The following is a 13,884-nucleotide window of genomic DNA, read 5'->3' as shown; positions in this document are numbered from 1 at the left end:
TTGGGCGCCTTCGGTTGAAGAACAAGATTGGCATGGTGGAGCTCAAGACTAAGGAGTAGAGGCAGCAGGATTAGGGGAAGATTTGTGAGATAATCTGCTGCACTATCCAGCCTTTTGCAGCAGCTGCACACTCCACTGTACACTTTAAAAGGGGCCTGCTGCATAGCAACTATTAAAGTGTACAATCCACTGACTCTATGCAGCAGCAACTTTTAAAGTGTACAGTTCACTCTGTAGCAGTAGCAGGTGTAGCTGTAGTATGACATATATTCGTGTCCCAGGGGACTGCTATATTATTATGTTATGATACTAACTAATGGCACCGAATCTGCCAGGGCTTCATTTAATGCGATTTTGTTGTCCTTTGCCCTCATTTTCTGCATGTTCTTTTGTACCATCATTACGAGGTGAGTGGTATATAAAATACCATGTCAGTAACTCATGTGTCAGTGACACATGTTAAGATGACATCCGTAATAATGGTAAATATGTAAATACCCCACGGACATTCCAAAACCAAGTGCTGTGGCAATTACTGCCATCACAGTTTGATGCTCAGTGGTTCCTGAAATTGCATCCATACTTAGCATGTCAAATTTGACGCTACAAATCTGAAACAAAGAGGAAGAAATAGAACAGTAGAGGTTTGCATGTATCTGTTAGTATGTTTTACCCAGTTTCATACTAGTTTTTTCTTTAAAACTAATTCCTCATACCTCAAAGAGTGTGACACCCTGAAAGCAACATGGTTACAAGCTTTTGCATAGAAAAATATAGTCTTGACTTTGGGTTCTCATGTATTGCTTAAGTCACCATATCTCCTGTATCTCTCTACTAACTTTTGTTGTGCACCAGTCCAAATACAGGTCAACTTACCATTGAAATAAAGTGATTTCACACTGTCTTGCTGGAATTTCCCACCATGAAGTTTTGCTTAGGAGTCTAATTAAAAATTATTTGTTGGGCCTATTTGTCAAGTGCAGTGTCCATTAATTGTAGAACAGTGCTACATACACTGTGGTATGAATTTTCCAAATATTTTAATTTTATTACCTTTATCGCTGCATAGTTTTCCCCTTCCAAACAGCAGGAGCGGCCCTGGATTTCATTAAACGCGGGGCTGCTAAAGATGCGGAGGTTGTTTTGGTATTGGTGGAGGTTAATCTTAACATTATGGCACCAGGCACTTCGGCAAACTCTGATCTGCTCCATTATTACATACTGAGTGAACTTCCAAGTCCCTCTTACCGGTAAGAGTTTATATTTGGAGCCCTATTTTTTTAAGAATTTCTCACCTATCCCAAACTCACCGTCCAAGGGTTATTCCTCCTTGTTGACACAATGTGTTCTTGTGACGATGAATAGGCACTTTCCAAATGTATGAACCTGGGTGCATGCTTCCATGTGCTGAAGCCACTGGACAGAAGAAGCTTCAGCATTCTGTGGCACCAAGCACTGGAACACAAGTCTAAAAAGGCAGCACCTCAAGGACCAACTCTTAATAGTACCAGAAATGGAATGGTTTCATCATCTACTGAAAAGCCCAAGGAAGTGCTTATCCTAGAGAGAAACGATTTATCCGATCCTGAAAGCAATGGATATGAAAAGCCAAAGAAGCGGAATCGGATCACATGGACCATTGAGCTCCATGAAAAGTTCTTGGAGGCTGTCGAAGCTCTTGGGGGGGACGAGTGTAAGTATAGCTCATACCTACACATGGCTTCAAATCTGAATTAGCTATTTGTTATTTTATTAGCTAAAACATGACCATGTGCTGTTTATTTTCTTTGGGTGGCTAACACACCTGAGGGGATCCTCCACCTGATGAATATAAATGGTTTAACTGCGAAGCATATAGGCAGCCATCTCCAGGTGGGTGATTAATTGATTATTTGTACCAAAGGCCCCATCCAGTAAAGCTTCCTTATAAGCTTGATTTTCTAATATTTGAGCTTTCAAGGGAAGCACTAATTTTGTTACCTTGAACATTCAATACATTGAAGAGAAAGACGTCGTTTAGGATAGTTGTGATTAAGCAGCACAAGTTGACAACTTGTTCGCTCGCTCGTATCTTTTCTGTTGGCATTAAAAGTCTTCGCCACCCTTCTGTTCGGCGTATTTTTGGCTCACACTTCCGTGGTCTTTAGTATCCATTAGTTCAAAGCATTTTTGTTGGCATGTGTGTGTCACACTTCCATGTTCTTTAGTATCCATTAGTTCAAAGCATTTTTGTTGGCATGTGTGTGTGTGTTTGTTTTGCCCTTGTGGGATCTATATGCGTTCTGGTAATTTATTGTGGAATCTGACAAATCGGCACCTGCCCTTCCTGTTTCTAGCTTCATCTGGCTGATAACATGCCTTAAACTTTTTGTGTGTGTGGGTGGGTGGGGGATGGTCTTAACCTTATGTTACCCTTCCCTTGGTACCCCAAGGACCATAAACAACTCACCTCCTTGAATTCCATTCAGCTCTTGACACCTATGGCTGAACTGATCTCATACGGTGTTCTTTTGCTAAAGTGCCACTTTAAATTGCTGTGTTAGTTGGACCTTTAATACTGTGGCCTAACTTTGTCCCTTGCTTGACAATTTTCTCCTCAAATGTGATATAGAAACATTGATTGCACCACCGGAATGCAAAGCAAGGAGGACAGCGCCAAGAGAATGCCAGCAGAAAATCAATTCCTGAGCTGATAATATCAGCGCATGATGAAGCCACTTCTGAATCCATCACACCCAGAGTTGAGACAGACGGGGAAGTGTACCCCTTAAGGCTGTGGACAAAGATGAAGAAAAGGTCGGTGGACACAGTGGCGCTGAAGACTGACATGTGCACATGCACATCTGGAAACTACAGAGAGGACACAGTCTGTGTGTGTGTGTGGGATAAGTATGAAAATAACCTGCAGAGAATATTCTCTGAGAAAAAGAAACGTTGGCAGTTCATGAGCGAACATCAGTGGCCTGGGAAGAACAATATTGTTATCACAGATGAAGGGGATCCAAATGAAGCCCCTGAAACTCCTGGTGGTGCATCCATAGAAATCTCTGGTTCAAGCAGCTTTACAAGTGATCAAGTGGGAGAGAATAATCGTGCTGAAACTGACAGAGACAATAACACCGTGGGAGCATTGATTTCCTTGAAGGTATCATGAGCATTGGTCTGCATGAATAATTGAAGATGAGGCGTCCTGTTAACTTGTTTGCCGTGCTACTTATTTACCATTTTATCCTCCTTCCTGTGTGCTGGTGAACTAGGTTATGGTGCATCCACAGAAAGCTCTGGTTCAAGCAGCATGTTAGCAAGTGGTCAAGTGGGAGAGAACAATCATTCTGAAGCTGCCAGAGCCAATGACAATGTGGGGAACGTTAATTTTGCTTGAAGGTATTATCAATGTTGATTTGTTTGAAGATTAAGCGCTCTGTTAAGTAGTCTGCCTTGTTGATACCTTACCTTTTTGTCGTTTATTTTGTGTGCTGGTGAGATAGCTTACCGTGCATAGTTAGGAACCTCTGGTTCAGGCAGCCTGTTAACAAGTGATCAAGTCAGGCAGAACGGTTATGCTGAAGCTACCAGGGACAATAACAACTTGGGGAGCATTAATTTGCCTCAAGGTATCATGAACATTGATCTGCTTGAAGATTAAGTGTCCTGTTAACTAGTTTGCCTTGCTAATACCTTACAACAACAACAACAAAGCCTTTAACTCACAAACAAGTTGGGGTAGGCTAGAGTTGAAACCCAGCAGAAGCAATCAAGGTTCAGGTTCAGGCACGTGAATAGTTGTTTTCCAAGCACTCCTATCTAAGGCTTATTTACCTTTTTTACTCCTCCTTTATTAATATAAAGAACTGCAGTTTAATCTGCCGGCTTCTCTTTAAAAAGAACTTATTTACCTATTTATCCTCATTTTCTGTGTGTTGGTGAAATAGGTTATGGTGCATTCGCAGAAATATCTGGTTCAAGCAGCATGTTAACGAGTAATCAAGTGGGAGTGTGAGATAATCTGCTGCACTCTCCAGCCTTTTGCAGCAGCTGCACACTCCACTGTACACTTAAAAAGGGCCCTGCTGCATAGCAACTTTTTAAGTGTACAGTCCACTTTGTGCAGCAGCAACTTTAGCAGCCTTTTAAGTGTGCAGTTCACTCTGTAGCAGTAGCAGGTGTAGCTGTAATTGATTAGAGTTGTGTATATATCAACTTGTTTAGTAATGGAAAGAGCAGTTCAGTTTGCTGCATATTCAGAGCTGCATAGCTGCTGCTCAGGGTGTGTGTGTGCACTCTGTTCACACCCTTTCTTCAACCTCAAGCTGTGAGTGTGTGTGGGGGTGCTAGTGAGCTGATTGCGCACACGCCTCCACCACTGTCCCCTGCTGCGGCAGGACAGGGGATGGCGGGATGCCTCCAGCAACGCCGGTCGAGCTCACCTCTCCTCCGAGCAACATCGACGAGTACGCTTCCGCACCATGGACAACCTTGTCGGTGACTCGGCTGCACTAGGCTTGGCGAGCCAACTACTCGGCGATTAGGAGCTGCTCCTTGTTAGCGCAGAGGAGCCACCCACGTTTGCGCAGCCCGAGCAGGATTCCAATTGGAGGCGGGCGATGTTGGAGGAGATGAAGGCCATTGAAGACAATGAGACGTGGGAGCTCGTTGATTCACCTCCAAGCTGCTGGTCGATTGGGCTGAAGTGGGTCTACAAGGTGAAGCGGGACGAGCGCGGCGCCATCGTCAAGCACAAGGCGCGTCTCATTGCCCTTGGCTTCATCCAACGTGAGGGCATCGACTTCGAGGAAGTCTTTACGCTGGTGGCGTGCGTGGAGTCTGTCCGTCTGCTGCTGGCTTTGGCAGCGGCCAAGGAGTGGCGCGTTCACCACCTGGACGTGAAATCGGCGTTCCTTAACGGTGAGCTGGTGAAGACGGTCTTCATCAAGCAAGCTCCGGGCTTCGCCATCAAGGGAGCAGAACACAAGGTGTTGTGGCTGCACAAGGCGGTCCACGGGCTGCGGCAAGCCCCGTGGGCATGGAACGCCAAACTCAACGCCACGCTGCGCGCGCTTGGGTCCGCATGTTGAGCAACAGAGCACGCGCTCTACACGCGGCTACGGGGAAGGAGGAGCTCGTCGTTGGCGTGTATGTGGACGACATGATCATCACTGGAGCACGCGCGGAGGACATCGACGACCTTCAAGCGTGAGATGGCGGCTCGGTTCCACATGAGCGACCTCGGCCAACTCTCCTACTACCTCGGCATCGAGGTGAAGCAGGGGAGTCGACTCCATCTCCCTAGGCCAGCACGCCTACGTGAAGAAGCTACTAGAGCGTGGCGGCATGGTAGACTGCAAGCTGTGCGTGAATCCAATGGAGGAAAGGCTGAAGCTGTCAAAGAACAGCACCGCAGCGAAGGTGGACGCGACGTGTTATCGGAGCATCGTCGGCGGGCTACGGTATCTGACTCAAACACGGTCGGACACGTCGGCGGGCTATGGTATCTGACTCATACCCGGCCGGACATCACATTTGCATTCAGGTATGTCAGTCGGTTCATGGAGGATCCCCGCGAGGATCATTGGATTGCAGTGAAACGACTGCTGTGCTGCGTCAAAGGGACAGTGGATCAGGGGATCGTCTTTCCCAAGACCGGCGACGAAGGTGGGCTGCGGCTCACAGTCTTCAACGATGCACTCCCCAAGACCGACGACGGAGGTGGGCTACGGCTCACAGTCTTCAGCGATGCTGACATGGCGGACGACATTGATGGGCGGCGGAGCATCTTTGGTGTGCTCGTCTTCCTTGGTTCGGCCCTGATTTCGTGGCAGCCACTGAAGCAGAAGGTGGTGGCGTTGTCTACGTGTGAAGTGGAGTATGTCGCGGCGGCCACAACGGCGTGCCAAGCGGTCTGGCTATGCTGGCTGCTGTGCGAGCAGACCGGCGAGGAAGCTCGTCCGCCAGCTCTGAATGGTGGACAATCAGCCTGCCATCGCCCTCGCCAAGAACCATGTCCTCCACGACCAGAGCAAGCACATCGACATCAAGTTTCATTTCCTTCGGGATTGCGTTGATGGAGGACGGATCATCCTCGAGTTTGTCGAGACCGACCGACAGCTCGCGAACATCCTCACCAAGCCACTTGGACGCCTTTGGTTCTCAGAACTGAAGAACAAGATTGGCATGGTGGAGCTCAAGACCAAGGAGTAGAGGCAGCAGTATTAGGGGAAGATTTGTGAGATAATCTGCTGCACTCTCCAGCCTTTTGCGGCAGCTTCACACTCCACTGTACACTTAAAAAGGGGGCCTGCTGCATAGCAACTTTTTAAGTGTACAATCCACTTTGTGCAGCAGCAACCTTAGCAATCTTTTAAGTGTACAGTTCACTCTGTAGCAATAGCAGGTGTAGCTGTAATTGATTAGAGTTTTTTTTGACTTGTAATTGATTAGAGTTGTGTATATATCAGCTTGTTTAGTAATGGAAAGAGCAGTTCAGTTTGCTGCCATATTCAGAGCTGCATAGCTGCTGCTCGAGTGTGTGTGTGCACTCTGTTCTCACCCTTTCTTCAACCTCCGGCCTTGAGTGTGTGTGGGTGCTAGTGAGCTGATTGCTCACCTGTGCAGGGAGATCGAGGACCAATAGAGAGAACAATCGTACTGAATTTGCCAGAGACAATGACCACATGGAGAACATTAATTTGCTTGAAGGTATCGCGGACACTGATCTGCTTGAAGATTAAGCATCCTATTAACTAGTTTTCTTTGCTAATACCTTACCTTATTTTCTTCTAATTTTGTATGCTGGTGAGACAATTTATGTTGCATCCTTAGAAAATGGCGGTTCAAGCAGCCTGTTAACAATTGATCAAGTCAGACAAAACTGTTGCCCCTGGATCTCTGGCATGGGTGAGCTGATCACTCCCCTGCATTGCCGACCACACACTATGGCTAGAGGTAGAAGAAGGATGGGAGAACAGAGCGCGCGCACACAGCATAAACACCAGCGTTGGCCGATGCTCTACAGAGGAGATGGCAAAACTGAACTCACTCTCTTTACTGAGTTGCAGTGGGAAGCTATATATACAACTATACTCATCTAATCCTAGTGCACAGATATGTTAGGCTGCCATGCTGCTATAGTGACTAGATATGACAGCAGGGCTGACTTTGGCGTCTGCTCCTGCTGTGGCTATAGTGCGGCAGGGGAGCCTTTCGGCGCCTGCCCGTGCAGCGTCTACAGTGCAGCAGCAGGGAGCCCTTTCGGCGCCTGCCCCTTGCTGTACGTTCACACAGGGGAGCAGCAGATTACTTAACAATTCTTCTTATAATCCTACTGCTAACCCTAGAACCCCTTCCATGCCTATCATCTTCTTCAGCTCCGTGAGTCGAAGACGGCCGAGCGGCTTGGGGAGGATGCCCGCGAGTTGCCAACCAGTTTCGACGAACTCGATGAGGATCTGCCCTCCATCGATACAGTCCCTAAGGAAGTGGAACTTGACGTCGATGTGCTTGCTCCGATCATGGAGGATTGGATTCTTCGCGAGGGCGATGGCGGGCTGGTTGTCCACCATCAGTGCTGGTGGGTGAGCTTCCACACCGGTCAGCTCGCCTAGCAGCCGACGCAGCCATACAGCTTGGCACGCCGCTATGGCCGTCGCCACGTACTCTGCCTCGCACATGGACAACACCACTAGCTTCTGTTCAGCGACAGCCATGAGATTGGAGCCGACCCGAGGAAGACGAGCACGCCAGAGGTGCTTCGCCATCCGTCGATGTCCTCTGCCATGTCTGCATCGCTGAACACAGTGAGCTGCAACCTACTTCCACCGGTCTTGGGGAAGATGATCCCCTGATCCACCGTCCCCTTGACGTAGCACAACAGCCGCTTTACCGCAACCCAGTGATCTTCTCGGGGATCCTCCATGAAGCGGCTGGCGTAGCCCACGATGAACGCAATGTCCAGCCTCTTGTGGACTAGGTAGCGCAGACCGTCGACGATAATCTGGTAGAGTATTGCATCTACTTTCACAGCAGTACTGGCCTTCGTCAGCTTCAGCCGCTCCTTCATCGGAGTCACGCACGGCTTGCCCTCAGCCATGCCGCTCCGCTCCAACATCTTTGAGGCGTACGCGCTCTGACCGAGCGTGAGCGCCTCCTTCCCCTATCTTACCTTAATGCCGAGGTAGTAGGAGAGCGCGTCGAGATCGCTCATTCAAAAACGAGCCGCCATCTCGCGCTTGAAGCTATTGATGTCCTCCGCACGCACGTCGGTGACGATCAAGTCGTCCACATACACACCGATGATGAGCTCCTCCTTCCCCCGTCGTCGCGTGTAGAGCACGTGCTTGGTTGCGCATCGCGTGAACCTAAGCTCACCCAGCGTGGCGTCGAGCTTGGCGTTCCATGCTCGTGGGGCCTGCCACAGCCCGTAGAGCGCCTTGCGCAGTCGGAGTACCCTGTGCTTCGCTCCCTTGACGACGAAACCCGGAGGTTGCCTGACAAAGACGGTCTCCGCTAGCTCGCCGTTGAGGAACGTCGATTTTACATCCAGGTGATGGACGCGCTAGTCCTTCACTGCTGCCAAAGCGCGCTACCAGCGTAAAGACTTTCTCGAAGTTTATGTCCTCGCGCTGGACAAGGCCTCGGGCGACGAGGCGCGCTTTGTGCTTGACAATGGCGTTGTGCTCGTTCCGCTTGACCTTGTACACCCACTTTAGGCTGATCGGACAACATCCTGAAGGTGGATCAACGAGCTTTCAAGTCTTGTTTTCCTCGATCGCCTTCATCTCCTCCAGCATCGCCCGTCGCCAATTTGTATCACGCTCGGCTAGCGCGAATGTGGGTGGTTCTTCTACACTGATGAGAAGCAGCTCTAGGTCATTGAGCAGCCGACCAGCTAGGCCTGAGGATCATGTGCCGCCGACAATGTCGTCCAGCCTGCGGAACCGCACCTCCTGACCATCGTGGAAAGCATCCACGAACTCTGTGATGTCGCTTGGAGGTGAGGCGAACTCGATCAGCGTCGATGGAGTCCCCTGTTCTGTCGGAGTCAGCACAACACCTGGAGTGCTCGGCACCCCGGCTGCAGTGCTCGGCACTACTCCTGGTCTGCTCGTCACCACTCCGGCACCAGTCTCGGAGTGGTCGGCACCACTGCAAGGCCTCTTTGCTCCGTACGGGAGCGTTCGACACCCGTCTTGGAGTGGTCGGCACCACTGCAGGACAGCTTGGCACCACTCCTAGAGTGCTCGGCACCGCCCCAGGAGTGCCCGGCTCCGTTGCTGGAGTGGTTGGCACCTCCTCTCCAGCGTCTCCACCACCGTGGATGACCAAGTGCTCGACGACGATGGTGCTGGTGAAGTCACCAGCTTCCCCTGAGCCCGGACTGTCCCAATCCAAGGCCGTCTTCTCGTCGAACACGACGTCGCATGAGACAATCACCTTGCCTCCGCGTGGGTCGTAGAGCCGGTACGCCGTGGTGCTTTCCTCGTAGCCCAGGAGCACCATCGGTGTGCTCCTGTCCTCCAGCTTGGTGAAGACCGGCTTCGTCTTCCTGACGTGGCCGATGCAGCCGAACGTCCGGAGGAAGGACACGCTCGGCTTGCGTCCATACCAAGCTTCGAACGACGTCTTACCCTTTAGGGCCTTGGTGGGCACGTGGTTGAGGATGAACACCGCCTCACCCCAGAACCTTGCCGACATGCCCTTGGCTTTCATCATGGATCGAGCCATGCTATGGTCGCCGCTCCAGTGGATGTTTCCCCATGACCCAACGTCGACTCTCTTCTCACTCGACGATGCTACTGAGAGCATAGAGCGGGGGAGACTCGATGAAGGGATCCCAGCGATGATGGATGTCCTGAACCAGGCCAGGGGCGTCCTGCGTGACATCATCGTTCCCAATGGCCGGGTATTCGCTTGATCTTCCCTCTCACTTTCTTCATGTATTTTTGTATTTTTGACACTGGTCTTCTTTTCAGTCCCTCATTGCTCGTAGCCGGGAGAAATCCCGGTTCCTCCATGAGCAGAAGGTGGAATGGGACCGCCTCACCAAGGAGGCCCGACTGCGCGGAGATGTGAGCGCCCAGCTTGCTGCTGCCCAACAGCAGGAAGCTGAGGCGCGTTGGGACACGGAGATTCATGGGATGTTCTAGGATCTGTCGGCGAGGGTGCAGCAGGACGAGGAGGCGACCGCCAGGGTCCGAAAGGAGTGGGACGAGTTGCTCCAAAAGGATGCCGAGGCCTGTCAGCGGGCCGTCGACCTCCTGGAAGAGCTAGAGTGGGAGTGGGATCTCAAGCTGGAAGCCGAGGAGAGGTCCGCGGCCCTGCAACAGAAGGCGAACCTAGATGCCGAGGTGGTTGCCCGGCTACGCAGGGAGCAAGACGAGCTACGCCAGACTGCAGAAAGACTCCGCTTGGAGCGTGGCACGGCCCGCGAGGAGCGGGACAAGGCCGTCCGAGAGCGCGACGAGGTACGTCACGGGGTCAGCTCCCTCCAGGCGGATGTTGGAGCCACGGTTGCCTTAAGGCTGGAGGTCGAGAGCATCTCTGTCGGGCTGGGCACGGAGCTTGCCGAGGTGTGGGGGATTCTTCAGGCCGAGAGTGATGAGCAGGATCTCCTGCGCGTCGCCATCGAGGTGGTTTTCGATGACCTGGGGGTGGCGCGGCCGGAGGAAATCGGCTCACTTACGGCCCATGCCGTAGATATCATGGCACGGGTGCGCCAGCTTGAGAAGAACCCCTTTCACTCTAGGATCACCCAAGCATTTGATGTTGCCCGCTCTCATTATGATCAGGAAGTTAACTTGGAGGCAATGAGCCTCGGCTTCGCACCTGGCTATGAAAACTCCGAGCTGAATGAGATTGAGAAGGCGGTGACTCCTATTGCGTGGAACCTGGCGAATAGGCTGAAAGACAGTTCTCCCTCCGAGGAAGTAGTTAGTCGAATAAGTCTGATAAACATTTATCTGTAATCTATGGGCAAGTGTCGGTACTTTTGTATCCGTAAACAGTTTCATAATTTTTTTTGGTTTGTTTGATCTTACTTTCTTCCCTTTTGCATTCGAGAAAAAAGGTTTATGCGATCTGACCCTTTCGTTCATTAAGACCATAGGCCCCGAGGTGTATAAGGGGGAAATTTCGATTATGCTGGTGAGCAAAGTTACCATAGCCGTCGGGGCGTGGGTTTTTTTGCAGTCTTACCAGGCATGCTCGTTTATCTGTTCCCACAAACCTTGCCGCTAACCTTAACGTGAGGAAGAGGTCTGACACAACGACTATTTCGAAAAAGGGAGGTATTCATACCTTTATCAGCCCCCGAGTGAGATTCGAGCCTTTGCGGTCGCTGGGGCCGAATGTTACTGGAGACCGAAGCGAGGGTAGCAAACTTACTCTTGTATTTGCACGTACCCCTTACTTAGGATTTTAACGATCGTTCCATGACCGTTCGTTTGGTCTCATTGCTGGCCCAGCCTTCCCCGAGCCCCGCGCGTGGCGGGGATTCGATCAAGGGTCGTCTCGTTGTGTGACTATCTCCCCATCCACGGTTTCCACAACTGGAGGGGTTGAGGTGGCGTCACTTGCCTCGACGGCTCGAGTGACGTGCTTGATGAGCTCGCTAACGGGGATGTTCGAACAGAATTTGATCCCGTTGCTTTGTGACAGGGTTGGCAAAGCCCTCGGGTGGCGTTCTGTTGCTCCTTGACCTGCCTTCCAAAGATTCCCCCACAATGGGGATTCTATGGGCTCGGCTAAAGGCTGGATTGAACTAGAAGGTTGAGATGACCCTATCTGCCTCAATGCGGGTTGGGCAAAGGCCGCTGAGGCTCATTTGCGTTTTCTCCCCTGGCTCTTGTTTGACGCGAGGCGGCCTTGGACCCTTCACGGGCCAGCCTTCGAGCCTCGGTCTCTCGTTCTTGGATCGAGCGGCTCGAGCCCCCGAGCCCCTTGGGGTCTGATAGGGGTCGGCCATGTTTCGCGTCACCCCGTCCTCGGTTTTCGCAATCGAAGGGGCTAAGCTGACGACACTGGCCTCGACGGCTCGAGTGTCGCACTCTATGAGCTCATTAACAGGCATGTTCGTGTGGAATCCGGGTCCATTCGCTGACGGGGTCGGCAGAGCCCTCATGTGGCATTCCACTACTTAAGTCGCCTCCCAGCAGATGCCCGAGCCGTTCGATAGGCTCAGGTGGCCCGTTGGTCTCTCCTCGATGGAGATTCTGTGGGTTTGGCTCGAGGTTAGAATCGAACGAGAAAGGTCGAGATGTCCGTGTTAGCTTCTGAGCGGGATCGGGCAAGGCCGCTGGGGCTCATCTCGATTTTTCTCCCTTGGCTCTATTTGACGTGAGGCAGCCTCGAGCCCTTTGTGGGCCGGCCTTCGAACCTCGGTCAGTTGCCGCTCATATCAAATGAGGCGGGTACCACTTCGTGACGCGACACGAAGCGTTGAGATGCAGCGATTGCATATGCAACGTTTGGATGTATGGGATTAATGTACGATTTAATTGAAGCGAAAGCGAGGGTTGGTAATGTTACCTTGGTGGCATGAGCGACCATAAGCTCTTACCGGACATGTCCGTGCGGGATTCGGGTTCGACGTTTGCGATGGGGCCGGCGTGACCTGCACGAGCATCGCAGTTTTTCATTTTTTCTCTCGGCGGCGATTCGAGCCGTTCGATTGACTTTAGGCGACCTCACAGCTTCTCCTTGGAGGAGATTCTGCAGGCGGACCCCTCCAAACCCTTCTTGAGGAGGCGGATGCTGAAGCTTGGGGTACGGGGAACTGTGAATTCGATTATGCTGGTGAACAAAGACACCATAGCCGCTGGGGCGTAGGGTTTCACGGTTCGTCCAGTTTTACTCAAAGTTTTACACCCGCACCCTGTGTCCCCGGTTTTCAACGTAAGGAAGGGTCGGGCGAAGAGGACGTCTAAGCAAGTAGACACTCTTCACAGCCCCCGAGTGATGTCCGTGCCCCTACTGTTGCTGGGGTCGGAGGCTCGGTAATGAAATTAACACGCAAAGTAAGTAAATAGAGGTGCTTATCTTTCGGCGGCCGTTCGTTCGTTGTTTTACGTGGGTCGTCCGATCGACCCAGGAGGCCCGTTGGGCCCCCTTGACGGGGGTTCCATCGTCGGGTCCTTCCAGGTCCTACCTGGGGAAGCGAAGAGTCGCCTGCATGCGGGTGCGCCCTGAATCTTGCGCCCGGCGTGCGGTAGTGGTGGGCCATGCCCAGGCAACGTCTTGTTTGACCAGGCGATATCTCGTCGATCAGAGCACGTCCCGTCGGTCTAGGCGCGTCCCCTCGAATTCCCGTCAACACCGATTTCCCATCTGCATTGAATAGGGGGAGGGGGAGGGTTTTTCATCCTAACCTTTCGCCTTTCCTCCGCTGTTGCGTCTCCTCCTTAAATAGGGGGAGGGAGCGGGTTCTCGTCCCCATTCCTTCGTCTATTCTGGAGCTGCAACCTCCTCTCCTTCTCACCAAATGCATTCGTGCATCACAACAGTTCCTAAGTGAGAGGGTAATGCTAGGGAGAGAAAACTCACTGATCCGCTTGTGAATCCAGAGCGCGATGTCGAGATGGAGGTCATCCAACGTAGATGAGATGGTGTCGGCCGCCTTTTGCCGAGAAGGGACCACTTCCGCCGAAGGAGGAGGCGCACTGCGGGTGCTGAGCATCATTGGTTTTGTCGTCGTCCGTGAGGCCTTCGTCGGGATGGAGCCGTATGGCAAGCTCTTCTTGCGAATCTTCTCCGGGCAAGTCTTGTTTGTGGGGAAGCCGCCTAGGACTACGTTGGTGGGGGGCTTTGTCCTTGCGGCCGCTCAGATCGGCCAGTTCATGAAGCTTGATGACATGTTAGAGACATCCATTAGCCATGGTGGCCTTTCTTCGG

General features: G+C 51.8%; 2 protein-coding genes across 2 annotated transcripts; both read left to right on the top strand.

Annotated features, from left to right (window-relative positions):
* Positions 1 to 5,331: 5,331 nt before the first annotated feature.
* Positions 5,332 to 6,198, top strand: LOC136526538 (secreted RxLR effector protein 161-like). Its single transcript, XM_066519174.1, has 3 exons — positions 5,332 to 5,447; positions 5,531 to 5,961; positions 6,068 to 6,198. The coding sequence occupies exons 1-3, from the start codon at positions 5,332 to 5,334 to the stop codon at positions 6,196 to 6,198; spliced, it is 678 nt and encodes a 225-aa protein (XP_066375271.1).
* Positions 6,199 to 9,835: 3,637 nt separating this feature from the next.
* Positions 9,836 to 10,961, top strand: LOC136526537 (uncharacterized). Its single transcript, XM_066519173.1, has 3 exons — positions 9,836 to 9,898; positions 9,969 to 10,064; positions 10,143 to 10,961. Exons 1-3 carry the CDS (start codon positions 9,836 to 9,838, stop codon positions 10,959 to 10,961), a joined length of 978 nt encoding a protein of 325 aa, XP_066375270.1.
* Positions 10,962 to 13,884: the final 2,923 nt, after the last annotated feature.

This window comes from Miscanthus floridulus, chromosome 19, assembly GCF_019320115.1.
Source record: "Miscanthus floridulus cultivar M001 chromosome 19, ASM1932011v1, whole genome shotgun sequence".
NCBI lineage: Eukaryota > Viridiplantae > Streptophyta > Magnoliopsida > Poales > Poaceae > Miscanthus > Miscanthus floridulus.
This window is presented reverse-complemented; position numbering and strand designations above follow the sequence as displayed.